At 50.8% G+C, this 18,828-nt stretch overlaps 1 protein-coding gene across 2 annotated transcripts in view; it reads left to right on the top strand.

Moving 5' to 3' along the window:
• Nucleotides 1-15,090, top strand: part of LOXHD1 (lipoxygenase homology PLAT domains 1) — a 196,761-nt gene extending 181,671 nt beyond the window's left edge. For both annotated transcript variants that reach the window (XM_068993866.1, XM_068993865.1), the window contains 4 exons: nucleotides 951-1,121; nucleotides 6,982-7,114; nucleotides 8,459-8,617; nucleotides 14,610-15,090. In XM_068993866.1, coding sequence (XP_068849967.1) covers nucleotides 951-1,121; nucleotides 6,982-7,114; nucleotides 8,459-8,617; nucleotides 14,610-15,090 — 944 coding nt within the window. The remainder of the gene's footprint in view (nucleotides 1-950; nucleotides 1,122-6,981; nucleotides 7,115-8,458; nucleotides 8,618-14,609) is intronic.
• The last annotated feature ends 3,738 nt before the right edge of the window (nucleotides 15,091-18,828 follow it).

Genomic DNA, 18,828 nt, shown 5'->3' with positions numbered 1-18,828 from the left:
CTCCAGGCAAGAATGCTGGAGAGAGTTACTGTGGCCTCCTCGAGGGATCTTCCCAGCCCAGGGATCGAACCCAGGTCTCCTGCATTGCAGGCAGATTCTTTACCAGCTGAGCTACCAGAGAAGCCCCCACTTATTACTAACCATTTGTTATTTACATTTTGAATTTAAATAAAACTTAAACTATGCATGCAAAAAAATTCTTCGTTGATAAAATAACACCACTTTTTAACTCAACAGAACCACTGTAAAATTCAACTTGTTCTGGGACTCGCTGATTTCCACTTTCAGTAAAGACACCTATATTTTAAAGCATATGAAGTACCTTTTACACCAGGAAGGAAGCTATAGTAGGACTGCCAGTATGTATGTTCTGCCCATGAGCCTTAATATCTGCTCCCTGTGGACTGGGTGACTGGAAGCATGTGTCCATCTCTGTGTGTCTCTGTGCTTATAACCCTTGAGACCAATGGCAAGATCTAGAGATGTTGCTTCGGGCAGTGTCTGATCCTCCCTCACCATTATTGAAATGGCTTTTTGTTGGAGAAGCTAGGACTGCCCTTCCAACCCCAAGTGGCATGAGAAGGCAAGATGTGAAAGTAAAGCATACGTGTGCCTTCCTTGTAGCCTTCTGCACATACTGTGGACACACAGAGATCCTCTAAGAGTTCCTGAACGCAAGCTAAGGATTTTGCAAAGAGAATTATTGGGTTGGCCAATAATATCTTATGGAAAAACCTAAACAAACTTTTTGGCTAACCCAATCTATTCTCTGGGCTAGAGGTATCTCGGAGGTCATCTAACCCAACCCCTCATTTCATCAGCATGGAGACAAAGGCCTAGAGAGGACAGAGATCTTGTCCAGGGCCACACAGCCAGCAGATGTAGGGAGCAGAAGTCTGAAAGGGGAGGAAGAGCCCATTCAGCCTCCAGCCCCGTGTCTCTGTTCTCAGGGATATTTCCTGGCTGGCACCTGAGCCATGTCGACGTGAAGGACAATTCCCGTGACGAGACCTTCCGCTTCCAATGTGACTGCTGGCTCTCCAAGAGTGAGGGCGACAGGCAGACGGTCCGCGACTTCGCCTGCGCCAACAATGAGATCCATGATGAGCTGGAGGAGACCAGTACGTGGGGACACCGGTGGGCCCTGCTTAGATGCAGCCTGGGCAGAGGGAGGGGGGACAACGTCGGAAAATCTAAGGGAAGATCTCTCATAGCTGGAGGGGAATCAGATGCCCAGTGAAAGAAACAACACTGGAGCAGTGCATAAGTAAACACCCTAAGTGTTGCTTCGTGAACTTGAGACAGCCGAGATACTGGTGCCAGCTCACAGCCCCAGACCACAGGGACTTATTAGGTAGCAGGAAAACCCACAGGGGACAAGCCCACCCTGGGCAGTTTGATGTGATGCTCTCTCTGGTTTACTTTTTTGTCATGGACTCTCTGCAACTGATGTCTATGGCAACAGCCACCAACTCAGGCCTTCCTGAAAACAGAATGTGAAGGGAGCCAGCATCTCCACCAACAGCTTTCTCTTTGGCTCCTTCCTCAGGGCATGTGTAAAGGGGAAGAGTAATTGGTCCCTAAGGTGGATGGCCATCAAGGACCAGGGAGGTGTCTCTTTAATACAGATGCCAGTATCTGGGTCCAACAGATTTGATGAAGGCTTATCAATAGCAGAGCCTGATGTAAAGAAAGGATTTTCCAACCTTTTCTTATTGCAGCTAGCTAGTTACTGTAACACTAGCTGCAGTAAGACTTAAACCCACAAATCTCAATAGCTAAATACAACAAAATCTGTTTGTCACTGATGTGATCAGTCCAGTGTGGGTGTTTGGCAACAGGCCTTCCATGCTGTGATTCAGGAGCCCAAGCTCTTCTCACCTGTCTGCCATTTTCAACATGTGGCTCCCACATTTCTTGAAGAGGAAAAAGAGAGCTGGGAGAAGGCACATTCTACACTTTCTTAACACATTAACTCATATTCTGTGAGTCATGTGGCTCCACCTAGATGCAAGGGCACCTGGAATTGTAGTACCTGGCTGGACAGTTGCCCTGGGCAAGCTCTGTACATCACGAAAGGGAAACATGGATGCTTGGTGGAAAGCCACTGAGCCTTCTGCACCATGCCATCCAAACTGCCCAGTGATGGACTCAGCTGCTTGGAGAGGGGTGATCACTGATGGTACTGGGAGCATTCAGTTAAGGGCCAACCACTCATCTGTCAGCCTTCATGTATGAAGATGCCTGCCCTAATTCAGAGGGTGAATTCCCAGCTTCTCTAACTGTACTTACTGGGGGCCCACTTTTATTTTAGATGCTATGAACCATGCACCTTGCTTTGTGATTGTTAGTTTCCTTGTACTGAACTGTGCCCATCTGTGTTTTCCCTACGCAGCTATAAGCTCCCAGAGGTCAAGGACAGAATCACTCTGCAGGCTTTGGGACTTAGTAGGTGCACAAATCATTAGAGCTCAGCAAATGAAGGTTGTTTTTCCTTGGGGCCTCACAATCTCCTTAGTGGTGGAGGCTAATGCGTAATTGCTAACATGAGCAATAAAGGCTCCTGGGGCCCTTGGCGTTCAGGGGAGGAGAGATTTGTGAGGCTGGGAGCATAACCACGGAGTTTCCTTCACAGATTTCCTGCCAAACAGCTTGCTAAGACCTATGGAATTTGGGTTGGTAGGGAGCTTGGTAGAGGGGAAGCAGTGCTTGCGTTAATCCCAGAAGGACGTGTGTGAGACAGAGATGGAAGGGCGGGAGCACCACGCCCAGGAATGGTCTGGATCAGTCTGTCATTACGAGGAGCCTGCAGAGGGCAGGGTGCCCAAAGGCCAGTGACACCCATGTCCACAGATGGAGGCTCATCTTAGGGAGAGCCAGGGATACAATTCAAGCCAATCATTCCAACCTCAGCTATCTTTAACCAAGTGACACAGCCTGGTGTGGGTTCTGGGACGCACTAATGAATAGGGCAGAGATCCTGCCCTCATGGCACTTACATTCCATGTCTGTATCCCCAGGGGCATCTCTGGGCACTTGACTTGTAAGAATAAACACCCTCTCATATCTGAACAGAGCTTCATGTGTGTGAAGGTGCTCCACACATCCCCTGTTCTCACTGGATCCTCATCACCCTACGCCCACCCTATGAGCTTGATAGGGGCAAATTCACCTCTCTCTATCCTAGGTATGGAAAACCAAAACCCAGAAAAATGAAGCAATACATCAAAGACTCAGCCGTAGCCAGGACGACTCATAAGACCTGATTCCTAGCAGGACTCATCATACCACGGTCTCTGTGTCATCACTGGGCCTGGCTGGTACTCCAGACTGATCAGCTACCCCACCTTGTTTAGCGTCCTGTTTGCTGCCTCACCTCCAATTTTTGTTAGCCGTGTCAGAAGCTGCTCCCCATCCTCTGTAAGCGTCAGCCTCTGTAGGTGATTCCAATGTGCAGGCAAAGAAGAAAACCACTGGCAACTTTTAAATAATACTGTTATTTGGGTCTCACCCCAGAGATTCTGTGTTAAGTCCTGGACAGTAAGATCATGTGCTTATGTGTGCATAAGCATGTACACAACACACACACACACATGACACCTAGGAGGACAAAAAAAATATCTCTCTGGGGCATGCAGTGTGCATGCTAAGTCACTTCAGTCATGTCTAACTTTTTGCCGCCCCATGGACTGTAACCCTCCAGGCTTCTCTGTCCATGGAATTCTCCAGGCAAGAATACTGGAGTGGGTTGTCATGCCCTCCTCCAGGGGATCTTCCCAAGCCAGGGATTGAACCCGCATCTCCTGCCTTGGCAGGCGGGTCCTGAGCCTCCTGGGAAGCCCCCTCTCTGGGACATCCTCCAGCAAGACCAATGCCTTCCCCCTCTACAGCCCCCTTCCTTCTTATCCACCCCTACTTGAAGCCTTTTCAGGCTGCTCAGTCAGCCTTATCTGCGACATTTCCAGTTCCGATACAATCAAGCCTGATGACCAACTCCCCAGGTCGGAGGACTCACTCTCCACCCAGACAGCTCTGTTTTAAAATTCATCTTTATGATTATGTTCTTGAAGCTGCCATCTATTGCCAGTCCCAATGGAGGCAAACAGAAAACTTCAGGAGAGCTCAGGACTTGGTTGTACATGCCCAAACCCCAGCCCTAAGCTGGCTCCAGGAAAAAGGGAGCATGTTGGTGCCTGGAACTTGGAGGTTTCAGGTGGAACTGGCTGGGGCTTGGCTGTCTCCAGAGGCTCCAGTGGTTTCAGTATGTCCTTGTCCCCTTCTCCTCTCAACTGTTTCTTTCTCTACATCGTGGGAAGATGGTGGCTGGTACCCCCAACCCCATAGCCTTCTAATCGAACAGCTTTGGTGGAAGGGAAGAGAGTATCTCTTAAGGAATAATTCTGATTGTCCAGGTCTGGGACTGTCATGCAAAACCACACGGGAGGAACTTGCAGAGCCAAGAAGGGTCCTGGCAACATAAGATGGGGGAGGTGATGTGGAGCAATAAGCTGCAGGTGCCCACTGGATGCCCAGGTGTCCTCTGGTGGTGCTCCTTGGTGCCTTGTGACCCTGCTGTCCTGGCCTCGAGGCAAACACCTATCTGTTCAGGAGCTGCTCGTGTGAGGAGTGTTGGATCTGCTCGGTGCATCCTGGGCTTCTGGTTCATCTCTGTCTGCAGATACCATACCCAGAGCACAGGCGAAATGTCAAGGGCAGACAGCTCTGCTCTGTCCTGTCCTGCCACATTCGTGCCCACGAAGCCCACAGTATCTTTGTTAGTGGCCCCTTCATGTGAATGACTTGCCTGGTGGCTACGGAGCCACTTTCTCCGGCCAGACTCCTCCCATGGGGGTGTTGGCCCCGGGGTGAGCCCCACGTGGATCCCTGCTAGGCTGGGCTGCTACGTGCCCCACCCTGTCAGGTCCCTGGTCCTTCTCTGTCCTTTCCTCCCAGCAACCTATAAACAAAGCTGAGAGTCATGCCTTCCACATTTTTATCAAGTCATTTTCCAAGGTGGAAATAGGCTGATTGAAAGACCGTTGATGCAACTGGCCGCAATTGTTTATAATCCGTCTGAATGTCCTCACTTACATGCCTTCCTTCTCTGCCTCGTCTTTGGGGCCATGAGGAGAGGGCTGGTTACGATCCACACGCACGTCCTCCTTGAGCTGATTGCAGGAAGCAAGTAGCTTCCTAGTGCTCCCTGCTTTCTTCCCTGGGTGCTGACAGTCCATTTCCTCTACAGTGAAGGATCCTCTTTGAATTCACAGGTGTCTGGTTTGCACAAACACCTTACCCTCCCTGTGTTGGCTTTGAGCCCCCAGCCATGACTCATTCATTTCATGTCCTGGTGCTGTGAACAGTTAGGCCTGCAGAGACAGGTTCTTCTTCCAGGGCTGCGCTCGCTGTGGATCTCCTCCCCTATCCTGGGTTCTTTGCCCGGATGCTCTTTATCTATGACTTGAGAGAAGTCACAAAGGCAACAGGTCACTGAGAGGCTGGGGTTGACATTACATTGAGCTGTAGACACAGCCATCCCTTCTAATTGTCTTTATCACATTTTGAGATAAAAGCACAGAAATCAAACTATCTCTTTGGATCTGGAATCCCAAAGCCTCAGTGACTCACTAACTGCAGGAAGACAAATATTGTGTCCTCCTGTGTGCCAGCTCCATCCCAGCTGGTCCATGGGGAGTGGGGCTGGATCTCATGGATCTCGGGGATCTCAAGCCCCCCCCACCCCCCGCCCTCCAGTATCTTTGCTCATGCTCCTTCCCCTCCCCCGCTCCTAGAGCATCCCTCAGTTCTCTGTTGATCACAATCATGAATCTTCTTCGAGGCCAAGCTCACACAGTGCCCTCTTCATGGAGCTTACTGCAAAGAGCCCAACCATTAATTATTCACTCAACAACTATTTATTGAGTGCTTATGTGCCAGGCACCGTTCTGGGCACTTGGAGTCTATAAAGAGCAAAACAAAGACCCTTGCCCTCATGGAGCTTACATTCAGGTGGGAGGGAGGCATACAATAAGCAACAAAATGATAAGGAACTGCTTAGCATATTAGAAGGTATCAGAAGATGATAGAGCTCCGTAGAGCAGGCTGCAGCCCTGGGGAAATTGGGTTGGAATTTGGTTAGGGTGGTCCCTGAGAAGGGGACGTCTGACTAGGACAGGAAGGAGTAAACCAGGTCAACATGGATGGAGGTGGGGAGAGGAAGGGGATGAGCCACAGACAGAGCTCTAAGGCAGGAGCAGGCCTTGTGCTCCTGGAGTAGCATGGAGGCCAAGCAGAGTGAGCAAGGCGGGGAAAGTGCTGAAAGATGAGGTTGAAGACGTAATGGGAGCCAGATCCGCTCTCTCCCCCTTGGTACTTGTGCCCTTTGCTGCAGGCTTTTCTCTTCTGTTGTATAGTCAGTGTGTTTCCATCTGGGGCCAGAGATGAGTGCTAGGGTCACCCAGAGTTTAGCCCAGTCCTGGCACTAGACACCCACTTAACAAATGAAACAATGCTGACCTGCTTGTGGGAACTTCAGGGGAGGGAGGTTGTGACGCTGAACTAGACACCAAAGTGAGAGCTGAGACAAGACAGAGGCTGTTTGCTAGAGAAAGTTCCAGGCTCTTCTGAAGTCTCTCCCACCTGGATCTCCCCCTCCCCTTTCTGTAGCTGAGCCCTGCCTCTCCTCCCTTCTCTTTGCTCCTGATCTTCACTTTGCATCTCAGAGACTCCTCCATCCCTGAGAGCCAGGCCCCAGCATCCCTTGGGAAACTCATCCCCTCCTTGTGGTTTGTCCCCAGATCGAGGCAGGCTCTGTTGACAACGCCTCGATCGTAAAGATTTTAACCTGTGCCCCAGCCCCCGCACTTAAGGCTGTGGTCTCAGACCAGATGTAGGACCTGAAGGGAGAGGCGGGTTTGCTTCTGCCCCAGTGGTGGGTGCCGCCTCCCCTCTGCTGACCGTCTCCCACCTTCTCCACCGCAGCCTACGAGATTGTCATAGAAACCGGCAACGGAGGCGAAACCAGGGAGAACGTCTGGCTCATCCTGGAGGGGAGGAAGAATCGGTCCAAAGAGTTTCTCGTGGAGAATTCTTCTAGACAGCGGGCCTTCAGAAAGTAGGAAGAGGGGGTGCCCACAGGGGAATGGGGATAAGTGGGGTGGGTAAGAGGGGGACCCCAAAAGCCAACCCTTTTAGTTGGGGCTGTAAATATACAAATGGGCCTAACCAGCAAGAACATACTGAGTACCTACTGTGTGCCAACACCATTCCAGCTCTAGGGACACAACAGGAGCTTTAGAAAAAGGAAGGGAGAGGACTGTCATTTAAAGAGAGTCCCCTCTGAGAGACTAGAACCTAATTGTTCCAATGACTAGAAAAAAAAAGGATAATTATGCAATATGATAGAAGTGCTAATTATGGCCACAATGGCAATCATAGTACAATATAAAAATGTTTCAGATTCATATGTTGTACACCTTAAATTTACACAATGCTATATATCAAATGTATTTCAATTTTTTAAAACTTAATGCAAAACTACAACAAAAATCATTTAATTACAGCAAGTCCACTATGTGGCAGGACTGGGAATCACACAGATGTTATTCCACATCCTTGCAAATGAGGAGCTCACAGTCTATTGAAAAGGGAGAGTCACCCATGAAAATGCAAATAAGACAGCATGGAATTCGGTTCTAGTGAGAAGCAGGGAGGGAGAGGAGAGCCTCTAAGATGCTTCATAGGAAAAATCAAAATTAGGTCTCGTGTAACAGTGCCCCCGCTCAGCACTCCCGGCTGCCCGCCACGCCCTGGAGAATCTCACATCTTCCTGTACATCAGAGCTGCCTCCGAACTGCCCAGATGCCCACTTCATCTCCCTGCTGCCTCCAGAATCTCTTAAATAGAGCCTCCTCCTCCCATAACCTCATTTCACCCTCTATTCAATAACCCCCCTTCCTGAAGATGGGTTGAGCTGCCCCACCCCCAAAAGGCAGCCCACCCCACTTCTTTTCCATTACCCCTTCCCTCCCTGAACCTAAACTCCAGCCAAGCCAGCCCTCCTTCCAGAAATGACCGCACCTCCAACCTTGTGACTTTGCCAAATCAAGTCCCCATCAGAAGATGCTTCCCTTCCCCTCCCCTCTGCTCCCTGAATCTCATCTCCCTCCTCAGCCCAGTGCTGAGGGCCCAGGGCCTCACCCTCCTCCAATACCATCAGCTATTACCAATCACTGATTCTGGGAACAGGCAGCCTGAAGGGCTTCTTAATGGTTCCAATTGTCTTGTTCCAGAACTAGACTGAAGCCCTCAAGCAATGGAGGCCTGACATCAGGTCTTGCTTGCCAGTCTATCCCTGTTCCTCAGACGAGCTCTTAGGATACAGCTGGCACTGAATAAATGCTTACTTCCTTCAGTGGGCATGAGCAGAGCTCACTGATGGTACCTTTGTGTCCTGCAGGGGCACCACAGACACGTTTGAGTTCGACAGCGTCTACTTGGGGGACATTGCCTCCCTCTGCGTGGGCCACCTCGCCAGGGAGGACCGGTTCATCCCCAAAAGAGAGCTGGTCTGGCATGTCAAAACCATCACCATCACCGAGATGGAGTATGGCAACGTGTACGTGCTGGGTCTCCACCCTCTTCCCCCAGGGAGGCCTACAGCCAGACCATGGGCAAGATGGCAGGGGGCGGGGAGGTGTCCCCTTCAAGGCATCTGAGTTAGAAAGGAAAGAGGCAGCTGTACTGGTTCTTGAATTTTCTGAACCAGGCAGGGGACTAGACTCGATGACCTTGGGTGCTCCAGCCTTTTTATCCAGTGATGCTTCTTTGGAAGGAAAGAAGAGCCAGTCAGGCAGTGCCAGACAGCTGAGTCTTTCCTTCCCTGCCCCCATGATCACTGTGTAATGACAAAGAGATACAGCTTTGAAGCCTGCTGCTCCACAGTCAGAGTGAATGCCCGTCATCCCTGTGGGCAGAGCGGGGACCGGCAGAGAAATCCCATGCCCACCGCTCCGAGGACCCCAGATAAGGAGCTTTACATTTTCCCCTCCAGGGCCTTCTGAGGACATTTCTAGAGGATTAAGGGTCTTAGTTACCTGGGTAACAGTTCGCAGCCATCAGTTTTTCTAATTAAAACCACTTGGTAACTGTGTTGGAAGCCAGAAAGAGCCCTGAGGCTCTAGAAGGCAGAAAAGACACTAAAAAGGAACCAGGAGAGGATGATGGGGAAGCAGAGGGCAGCATGTGCCTCAGGGAGGGTAAGCCCAAGGAGAGGCTAAGACAGCCGGCCTACCCCCAGAACCACTGTCCGCCCCTCCGTGCCCCCCTCATGCCCCTCCCGGGCTGGCCCTGCTCTTGACAGCATCTTTCACAAGAATCGCAGCAGACAGAAGCAGCAGCCCTGCCGGATCAGCAGGTCCCAGCTTCGGCTCCAGCCTTCGGGGCCGCAGCCTCTCAGGCAGTGTCTGTCCACACTCTACCTGCACCCGTCGGCTCCCTGGAACTGGCCATCTCCAAGCAAGATTATCCTTTGGGAATGGAGCAGGAAAGGGTTCTGACACGTGAACTTGTGTCTTAGCTATCTCAGGCTGCTGCGACCAAATCCATGGACTGGGTGGCTCAGACAGCGGGCATTCTGAGCCTGGAAGTCAGAGGTCAGGGTGCCAGTGGGGTTGAGTTCCCGTGAGGCCTCCCTTGCTAGCTCATTGGAGAGGGGAGACCTGGTACCTCTTCCTCTCTCCACTAGGTGGCCCTAGTGAACACAGCTGCCAGTGCGGGAGACATAAGAGACATGGGTTCCATCCCTGGGTTGAGAGGACCCCCTGGAGGAGGGCCTTGCAACCCGCTCCAGTACTCTTGCCTAGAGAATCCCATAGTCAGAGGAGCCCAGCAGGCTATGGTCTATGAGGTGGCAAAGAGTCAGACACGACTGAAGTGACTTCACACACACACACACACACACACACACACACACACACACACACACACTTCTTCCCATAAGGGCACTAATCCCATCATGGGTCCCCCATCCTCATGACCTCATTTAGACCTAATGACTTCCCAAAGTCCCATGCACAAATGCCACCACATTGGGATAAGAATTTGAGGAAAGACGATTCAGTTCATAGCAGTGCCCTCTCAGGCTGCAATGTTATATTGTTGTACTTTGGGGGAAAACCAGCTGGGGTACAGTAAACCCTGTAGGAGTCACTGGGCCTGGCTGTGAGGAGCAATCCTGTTGAGGACTAGGGAGCTGGGATGCAGGGTTGGGGAGAGTTCCAGCCCACCAGCAAGCCAACCTATACTGCTTCCCGACTGCAAGGAATGTGGCTGCTCATACTTCTCTACAAATGCCCAAAATAAACAAGACAATACAATACAATAATAAAAGAGTCGCCACTTAAGTTAGCTTTAAACACACAGTGTCAGCTGTGAGAGAGTGAAAGGTCTCAACGCCACCTGACACCTTCCAGTCTCAGAAGGGCTGGGAGTGAAGAACTTCCCAACACACAGTCCTCAGCCATGTAGGATTCCTTGTCCAACAGAAAGAATCTACCACTCCCAGTGAAGCATCTTTTCCTACACTCTCAAAAGTGTGGCCTTTCGTCAGCTGGGCTGGGAGGGGAGGAAGGGATGTCCACGGGCTGGGGATCTTCTCAAAGGGGGTATAGGGAGTCCAGATCCCAGATGCTCCAGCCATCACCTGGTCAGCCGTGTGGCTTCAGGCCATCACCCAGCTCCTCTCTGGGAGGAGAGATGGATGCTCTTTAGAGTCTGGCGGGAGGGGAAAGATGGCAGGAGTACAGCCTGAGAGGCTCTCAGAAGTCATGCTCCAGCCTACCTACTCTGCTGGTCTCAAGTCTGTGACTTCCGCTGGGTGGCCACCTCCCTCCCCCTCTGCCAGATATCACCTCTACCCAGAGTGAGGATGGGGCAGGGGTGTGTGTCTCTGTGGCTATTCACATGTCACCATTCTGTGTGTGTGAGTGTGTGTCGCTCAGTCGTGTCCAATTCTTCCTAACCTCATGGACTGTAGTCCACCAGGCTCCTCTGTCCATGGAATTCTCCAGGCAGGAATACTGGAGCTGGTTGCTATTCTCTTCTCCAGGGGATCTTCCCAACCTGGGGACTGAACCCGGGTCTCCTGCATTGCAGGCAGATTCTTTACTATCTGAGCCTATTTACATGTCACTGTTCTCAGTTCAGTTCAGTTCAGTCGCTCAGTCATGTCCGACTCTTTGCGACCCCAGGGACTGCAGCACACCAGGCTTCCCTGTACCTCACCAACTCCCAGAGCTTGCTCACACTCATGTCCATCAAGTCAGTGATGCCATCCAACCATCTTATCCTCTGTTGTCCCCTTTTCCTCCTGCCCTCAATCTTTCCCAGCATCAGGGTCTTTTCCAATGAGTCAGCTCTTCACATCAAGTGGCCAAAGTCACTGTTCTAGAACACATTTAAATCCTACCATGTAAAGACCACTTACATAACACTATACGGATCCACAGTTCCCTTCTAACCAGCATGTTGGGCCATAATGTCTGGATTTCCATGAAATACAAAATAATTTTATCTCAGTCTCTTATAAAAAATCTCAGATTTTCACCTTCCAAATGATTCTAGTCCTGACTCTTGCAGCATTTCTGACCAGCTCTTTGTTGTTAATATCCTCAGAACTTCAGTGGAAGGACACACAGAGAGGCTTTTGCTTCTTTTCTTAAAAAAACCCAAAACGAAATCGTTGTTTTATCTCGTTATCACATATAATACATAATCATTTTAAAATTCAAATAAGGCAAAAAAATGTGTATGAAAGAAAGAAAAAAAAAATCCCTTTCGTAAAAGCAAGTAAAATTCCCTAAAGTCCTATCCATCAGAGAAGGCCACCATGAACATTTGGTGACCCCATTCTCTCTGGCCATTTTCTGGTATCTCACACACACACACTGTTCAGACAAGTATGATCATATTCAACATATTTCTAACATATTCACTTTTTTTCATTATTCTCTACTTTGCCTTTATTCTTGCTCACGAGCCTATTGCAAGTGAGAACAGCCTGGCATGTTCTTCCACAGCTGGAGTCTTGACTCCACAGAGCCCCGAGGTCCCACATTTTGGTGATCTTATAATGATGTCTATTAGGAAACGTTTCCTTATAACTACACCAGGGACTCATTTTCAGCCAATCAAAACAACGAATTAAATATGTACCCGAAGACTTGGAGCTATTCCCAGGAAGCACTGTTGAGTGAGAAAAGCAAGATATGGGGAAACATGTATTATATGATGCCATTTTGTAAAGGGAACACTGACGTCCCACATGTGTTTGGGTCTATGTGCGTTCTGTGCAAGGTTGGGCGAAACAGAGGGAAATTTGGCAAGATATATCCACAACTGTTACATGAGTTATCTGAGGTGAAGGCAGGATGCAGGAGGGGAAAGGAGGGGAAAAGGGAGACAGAGCCAAGCATGAAAGAAAAGAGCGCATTTAGAAAACCACATACGATCCCAGGATTTGTGCATTTATATAGAATTATGTATATGAGTGGACATTTGCATAAAGAAATACATTTTAAGTGAATGTTTAAGCAAAGAAGGCAAATATATCTCCCTCTAAGAAAGTGTGGTATGTAACAACAACCCAGATTTATCAAGTGACAAGTTGGAGGAAGAGAGCTCTCCAGACAGAATTCGGATTTCCTGCCAAGTGTCTTTAAACGGCTGGCTCCTGTAGTGGCCGGGCAGGCTGGCTCTGGGCCCCGGCTTTGGGTCACCTTGTGCAACGACTTCTCTTCTCCAAGCCTTTGTTTCCCTTCTGTGAAATTGGAGGAGATGAACTCTATGACCCAGGGAGTTGATGAAATGCAAGTACGCAAAACCCAGGCATTTAATGAGCATGCAGAAAACCAAGTTCTTTTTACTGTTATAGATTTTCATCTAAAAATTAATTTTTCATCGTTGGACACACCCTTTCAGGGCTACGTTTCTGAAATCGTTAGCCAGTGCCAGAATTGCTTATTTCCAAAACTGTTAAAATGTTAGAAATTTGGATGGGGGAGAAAAACAAAGACATTTGTTCAGTCTAAACCTCTAGCATTGCCAGTGGGAAAATCAAGGTCACATAGGTGGGAGGTGGCTGGCTGGGGCAGACCCCAGCCCCCTTACCCCCAGGCAGTGTTTTCCCACCGTGCCTCTGACTTCTTCCTATAATTATTGGACTCCCTGTCATTACCCAGAGGCTAACACTGGGGGTGGGGGTAGAGAAGGGACTTTTTGGTCCAAGACCATTTCTCTTGGCCCTGGACTTGTTTTTGCACGTGGTAGCTTCTTCAATACTTTGCACCCCTTTGTACTGTGTCATCCGTGAACACATGTATATGTGTGCACACACACAACACACATACACACCCATGGTTCAACCCAGCCAAGTGCAAGGGATTTGGGGGCATACCTCTATCTCATGGTTACTTTCCCACTTGACTTGGCCTAGGATTGTTGTTCTGGTCCCATAGCTCCTCTGAAGGTGACAACAGTGGATAAAAGCATTCATCAGTCCCTTGGAAGGAGCAAGACAATCAGCCTGGTTGGTGTGCAGTGAGCTTAGAGAAGGGGAGGAACAGGTTAGAGAGGTAAACCCTGGGCGGAGGATCAGATCGTGTAAGGTCTTGCAGGCCTTTGTAAGGTGGTGGCTTTTATTAATACTTATTCTGGGAATAAGTATTAATCCATCACTGGTTCACTGGACATGAGTTTGAGCAAACTCTGGGAGATAGGGAAGGAATCCTGGCGTGCTGCCGTCCATAGAGTCGCAAAGAGTCAGACACGACTGAGCAACTGAAAAATAAAAATTCTGAGACTAAGGATGAAAAATAAAAGGAGAATCAAAGGGCAGTTTATATTCTGAGCAGAAGGATAAGATTCTCGGGCTTACGTCTCCACAGGATCACTTGGATGCTGTGCAGAGAATTCACCGTAGGTAGGTGTTGAGAAGCAGATAGACCAGTTAGGAGGCTGACACATCCAGACAGAAGATGGTGGTGATTTGGATGAGAGGAGTGGCAAGGCAGTTAGTGAGACTGTGCCGATTCTGGACTTATTAGATTGTATTTTAAAGATAGGGTCAGTGGAATTGCTGGTGGATCAGATGTGGACTGGCTCAGCAGGTAAAGAATCCATCTGCAATGCAGGAGACACAGGAGATGCAGGTTTGATTCCCAGGTCAGGAAGATCCCCTGCAGGAGGAAATGGCAACCCACTCCAGTATTCTTGCCTGAAAAATCCCAAGGACAGAGGAGCCTGGCAGGCTACAGTCCATGAGGTCTCAAAGAGTCTGCCACGACTGAGCGACTAAGCACAGATGCAGAGAGTGAGGGGAAAAAGAAAAGGAGAATCAAGGGGCAGTTTAAAAGATGGTGATGTCAGTCACTGTCAATTTTCAGATGAACGAAAATTCTTCTGAAAATTCTATCCTCACATTTTGACGGGGACGATTTCTGCCCTGAGATCTTGTCGTCTGGGGTGGAATCTCTGGTGGATGCCCAGGATCCTGGGGGGGAGGGCGTGAGCCTTGGCTGGTACTCCCTGACCTCCCCTGCTCCCACCGGCAGATATTTCTTCAACTGCGACAGCTTCATACCCCTCAAGAGGAAGAGGAAGTACTTCAAGGTCTTTGAGGTCACCAAGACTACTGAGAGCTTTGCCAGCAAGGTCCAGAGCCTGGTGCCGGTCAAGTACGAGGTCATCGTGACGACCGGCTACGAGCCAGGGGCCGGCACTGATGCCAATGTTTTTGTGACCATCTTTGGGTCCAACGGCGACACGGGCAAGCGGGAGCTGAAGCAGAAGATGCGCAACCTGTTTGAGCGGGGCAGCACAGACCGCTTCTTCCTGGAGACGCTGGAGCTGGGCGAGCTGCGCAAGGTACGCCTGGAGCACGACGGCAGTGGCTACTGCTCGGGCTGGCTGGTGGACAAGGTGGAGGTCACCAACACCAGCACCGGGGTGGCCACCATCTTCACCTGCGGCAGGTGGCTGGACAAGAAGCGGGGCGACGGGCTCACCTGGAGGGACCTCTTCCCTTCCGTCTGAGGGCTGCAGGCCCTCCCTCTCCCTTCGCACCAACTCGCCCTGGCCACACCTGCTACCCTCCACCAGGGCTTTCAGGAGTCCTTTCCTGAAAGCCTCCTGGAGCTGAGACTGGGGAGCCAGAGCTCCACGATCCTTCGGAGGTCACTGTGGGTAATGGCTGGTGGGATCCCGCCCTCTCCCGGGTCTCCTGAATCTATGGGAATCTGTCAACGTGTGTCATAATCTGTGGCTGCCCAAAAATAAGTTTTGGCATTTTCTTTTTCAATAACAGTAGTGACCAGGCTGAGATGGGCTGGGTGTGGATGGGAAATTGGGGCTTCACCCAGGGGATAGAAGTGGGGAAGAACAGGTCCTCAAAGTGATGTATTTTAAGCAAGAACTAATTAACACTCCCCCCCAAAAAAAAACTGGGCTAATTAAATTATTACCAACCACACCCCGCAATGAATTCATCTGGGCATCTGCTCACTTAGAAACACATCCTTTTCCCCAGTTTCCGTAAATCCAGCAGCCAATGGAGGAAAACATCAGGAGGAAGAATTTTAGCTGAAAGGATTTATAAGCCTGTGAACAGATACCTGATTCTTTCCATCACTTTTCAAAGAACGCATTGCCAAGTGCCCGTGGCTGCCCCAGCCAGAGATAACACAGTTGAGACACAGAGACCTGAGCAGCAGTCAAAGGGAGAGGTCACCTGGAGCAACCTGGTCCCTGCTGCACAGGGGCTGGGAGGGCAGGGGGACATCTGTGGTGTTTAACACCTGTCACCTGTGGCTTGCTGTGGGCAATGTGGACTGACAGCTGAGAAGGGACTGGAAGAAAATAAAGGTGTGATCTCTGCCTTGAGGGGGATGACCCTGATGGAGAGGCAGCTGGAGAGCCACATATCTGTGTGTGTGCACACATGTGCTCACACACACACACACACACACACACACACACACACACATACTCCCTGATCAACCATCACAAGAGTGCTGCAGAACTCAGCCCCTGATTTCTCATTTTCCTGCAGATGGTGGGGTGGGACTGAGCAGAAAGGTGCCTCAGGCCAGGAGGTCTTCTTGTAGGAGGCACCCAGCATCAGTATTTCTGCCATGTCACCACAGGGCCTCTAACCCAGGCAGGTATAAACGTGGTGAGGCTTCCTGGCTCTGCGCTTTGAGAGACCCCTGGAGAGAGGCCGCCGCAGTAAGCACAGGCCAAGAGGCAGCAAGAAAGAAGCAGGCTTGAGTCCCAGCTCTTCCTTCTCCCTATTGGGAGAGATTGGGCACATTATCTCATGTCTCAGGCCTCAGTTTTCTCATCTGTTAAACAGGAAGAATAACACTGACTTTGTAGGTTATTATGAATACTAAGTGAGTTAAAATGCAGACCAGTTAATTCAGTGCCTGCAATGAAGGGTTTGTCCATCATATTGAATAAGCAGGACTCCAGGGGCTGGGGTAGGATCGGGGACCAGTAATCATTAAACAGCTTTCTCTGTATCTTTTTCTGGAGCTGGTTCTTCCCCTGTCCGTGGACGAAAATTAAGGCAAGCCTCATAACTCTTCTGGACTCTCGTAGGTAATAAAACGTCCAACAGCCTCTTTAAAGCCACAAAGTCCATCTCAGTTCTGTAATTTAAATGTTTGGCTCCAGTACAGAGACCAAAGCATTCTACTTAGAGGTGAGTCTCCTCCCATCCCCCAGCTCAGTCCGGTCCCAAGCAGTAACCAAAGTGAGAAAATAGGAGTGTGTGTGTGTGTCAGTGTGCACACGTGTGTGTATGCATATGGGGTCAGCCTCACCTCTTGTCCCCACTTTGCACGTTTACTCCTGACCCTGATACCCCACCCCTGGGGGAGGGAGGAGAGGCAAAGAGGGCGGCTTCCTGCTGGGGGCACCATTGTGGACAGCGTCCTGGTTCCTGGACTGGGAGCCTTCCTCCCACGAGCACTTGTGTGGGCTCTGTCTCAGGCCCCCCACTTCCCTCTCCCACTGTGTCGTGCTTAGAATCTAAGATACCCAGAAGGAGGCTCTCTGGCATCCTTTGCTCTCACAAGCCCTGGGCACTCAGGCCACTCTGCCATCAGCAGTCAGCCTGCCCATCCCTCACTCCCACAGTCTCTCTGGATGTCTCAGCTGAGATGGACACATCCCCCTCTCCAAATCGCCCCATTGAAACCCCAGTCACAGCCTTGGGCAAAAGGGCAGCCAAAGGGAAGGAAGGAGTACTCCCTGCCCACCCTCAGCTCTTTCTGAAAGCCCTGCCCTTGTATCCATGCCCACCCCCTTCTCAGGCTCTCCGTCTGTCTGTCCATCCTGTTATACCTGGAGGGTGATGCTCAGCTCAAAGTTAAAAGTGCTTTTTGCTCTGTCCTCTGGCAAGCGCTATTCCATCTGAGTGTGGAATGTAGCATCTATTGTTGATCCAGCCAAGACTGGGAGGGGAAAGACCCTGTGTTTTTTTCAGTTGCTGATGTGCTCAATAAATGTGGGCTTACTCATACTGCAAAGGGCTGGACTGGTTTGGGAATATACCCCATGATCTGAGTCAACTTTCTTTCCATCTCTTCTTGGCCCTGGCTCCTCTCGCTCCTCACCAGGGACTTGTGAAGATAGGATGAAACTACTGCTGTGAAAGCTATCAAAACTGTTATCCTTTCTGTTCATCGGGGTGCATTCCATCTCCCACAGGGCACCTCCTACCTGCCTGGTTTCCCCAAGTCCCTGGGGACCTGGGCCAGTTACCGCGGCTGTGTGTCCAGCCTGTTTGTCTCCAGCGATGTCACACACTGTCCGTATGCTGAGCCTCTGGTTGGAGCTGTTCCTCGGGCTTCAACTCTTCTCCCCACCATCCAGCCCTCCCTCCCACCCTGCTCTGAGGCCCCAGGCCAGTCTGGCCTCCCTGTTTCAGAGGTGCAGGAACTGAGGACTGGAACAGGCCTCTGACTCACCAAGGCTCCCAGAGGGACAAGGCTGCACTTGCAGAGGTTTGTCTGATACCCTTCACGCTCCCACAGGAGGTGGAGGGGAGATGGGCAGTGCAGTGGAGAGGGGAGTCTTCCAGAATGCTCCAGCATCAGGTCCCTTCCCCACAGACCTGCTTCTTGGGGCTGGGCACTGCCCTTCCTTCGGGGCCCTGAAGTCCTCCTTCCCCCTCCCAGGCTGCAGGCGACCCTGCTTAGCAGGGCACTGGGGAGAAGGGCAGCTAAAGGAGGGGCCCCTGCTGCCCCTGCTGCCCCTGCTGTGCCCTCTCTGCCCTGAGGACGGAATGTGGGACCTCTCCCCTCGCAGAAGCCTCCAGGAGGGGGCACACTCCAGATCTCCACCCCGCGCCGGCCCCTGGGCTGGGCTCAACCCCTCAATTCCTGTCTCTTCCACAGAGGAAGGGCAGCAGGAAAGCTGGGATTGGGAAAAGCAAGCAGGCAGCCCAGGGCACAAACGTTAAGGAGGCGCTCAACCTCAGCCTCGTGCAAAGGCAGGGCTGGCACCCAAGAGTGGGGCTTCCTTAAACATTGCACCCAGGGCACCTCGCTTGCCTCGTCATCCCTAGTCCTGGCCCTAGAAGAAAGACATTTTTCTACCCAAAGTCCCCACAAAGCTCTGTATCCCAATAGTCCTAATAGCAAGGCTGAGACTCAACAGCCAGCCATGGGGAAGGTGAACAGCACCTTCTCTATGGAAGGTGTCTCCTGAACCCTTCTCACCTCCAGGTCCCTGCTGCTGACATGGCCCCTGGTCATTGCTGGGGGC

Source organism: Capricornis sumatraensis, chromosome 21 (genome assembly GCF_032405125.1).
Source record: "Capricornis sumatraensis isolate serow.1 chromosome 21, serow.2, whole genome shotgun sequence".
In the NCBI taxonomy this organism is placed as follows: Eukaryota; Metazoa; Chordata; class Mammalia; order Artiodactyla; family Bovidae; genus Capricornis; species Capricornis sumatraensis.
The sequence above is the reverse complement of the archived record's forward strand: the minus strand, read 5'-3'. Positions and strand labels throughout refer to the sequence as shown.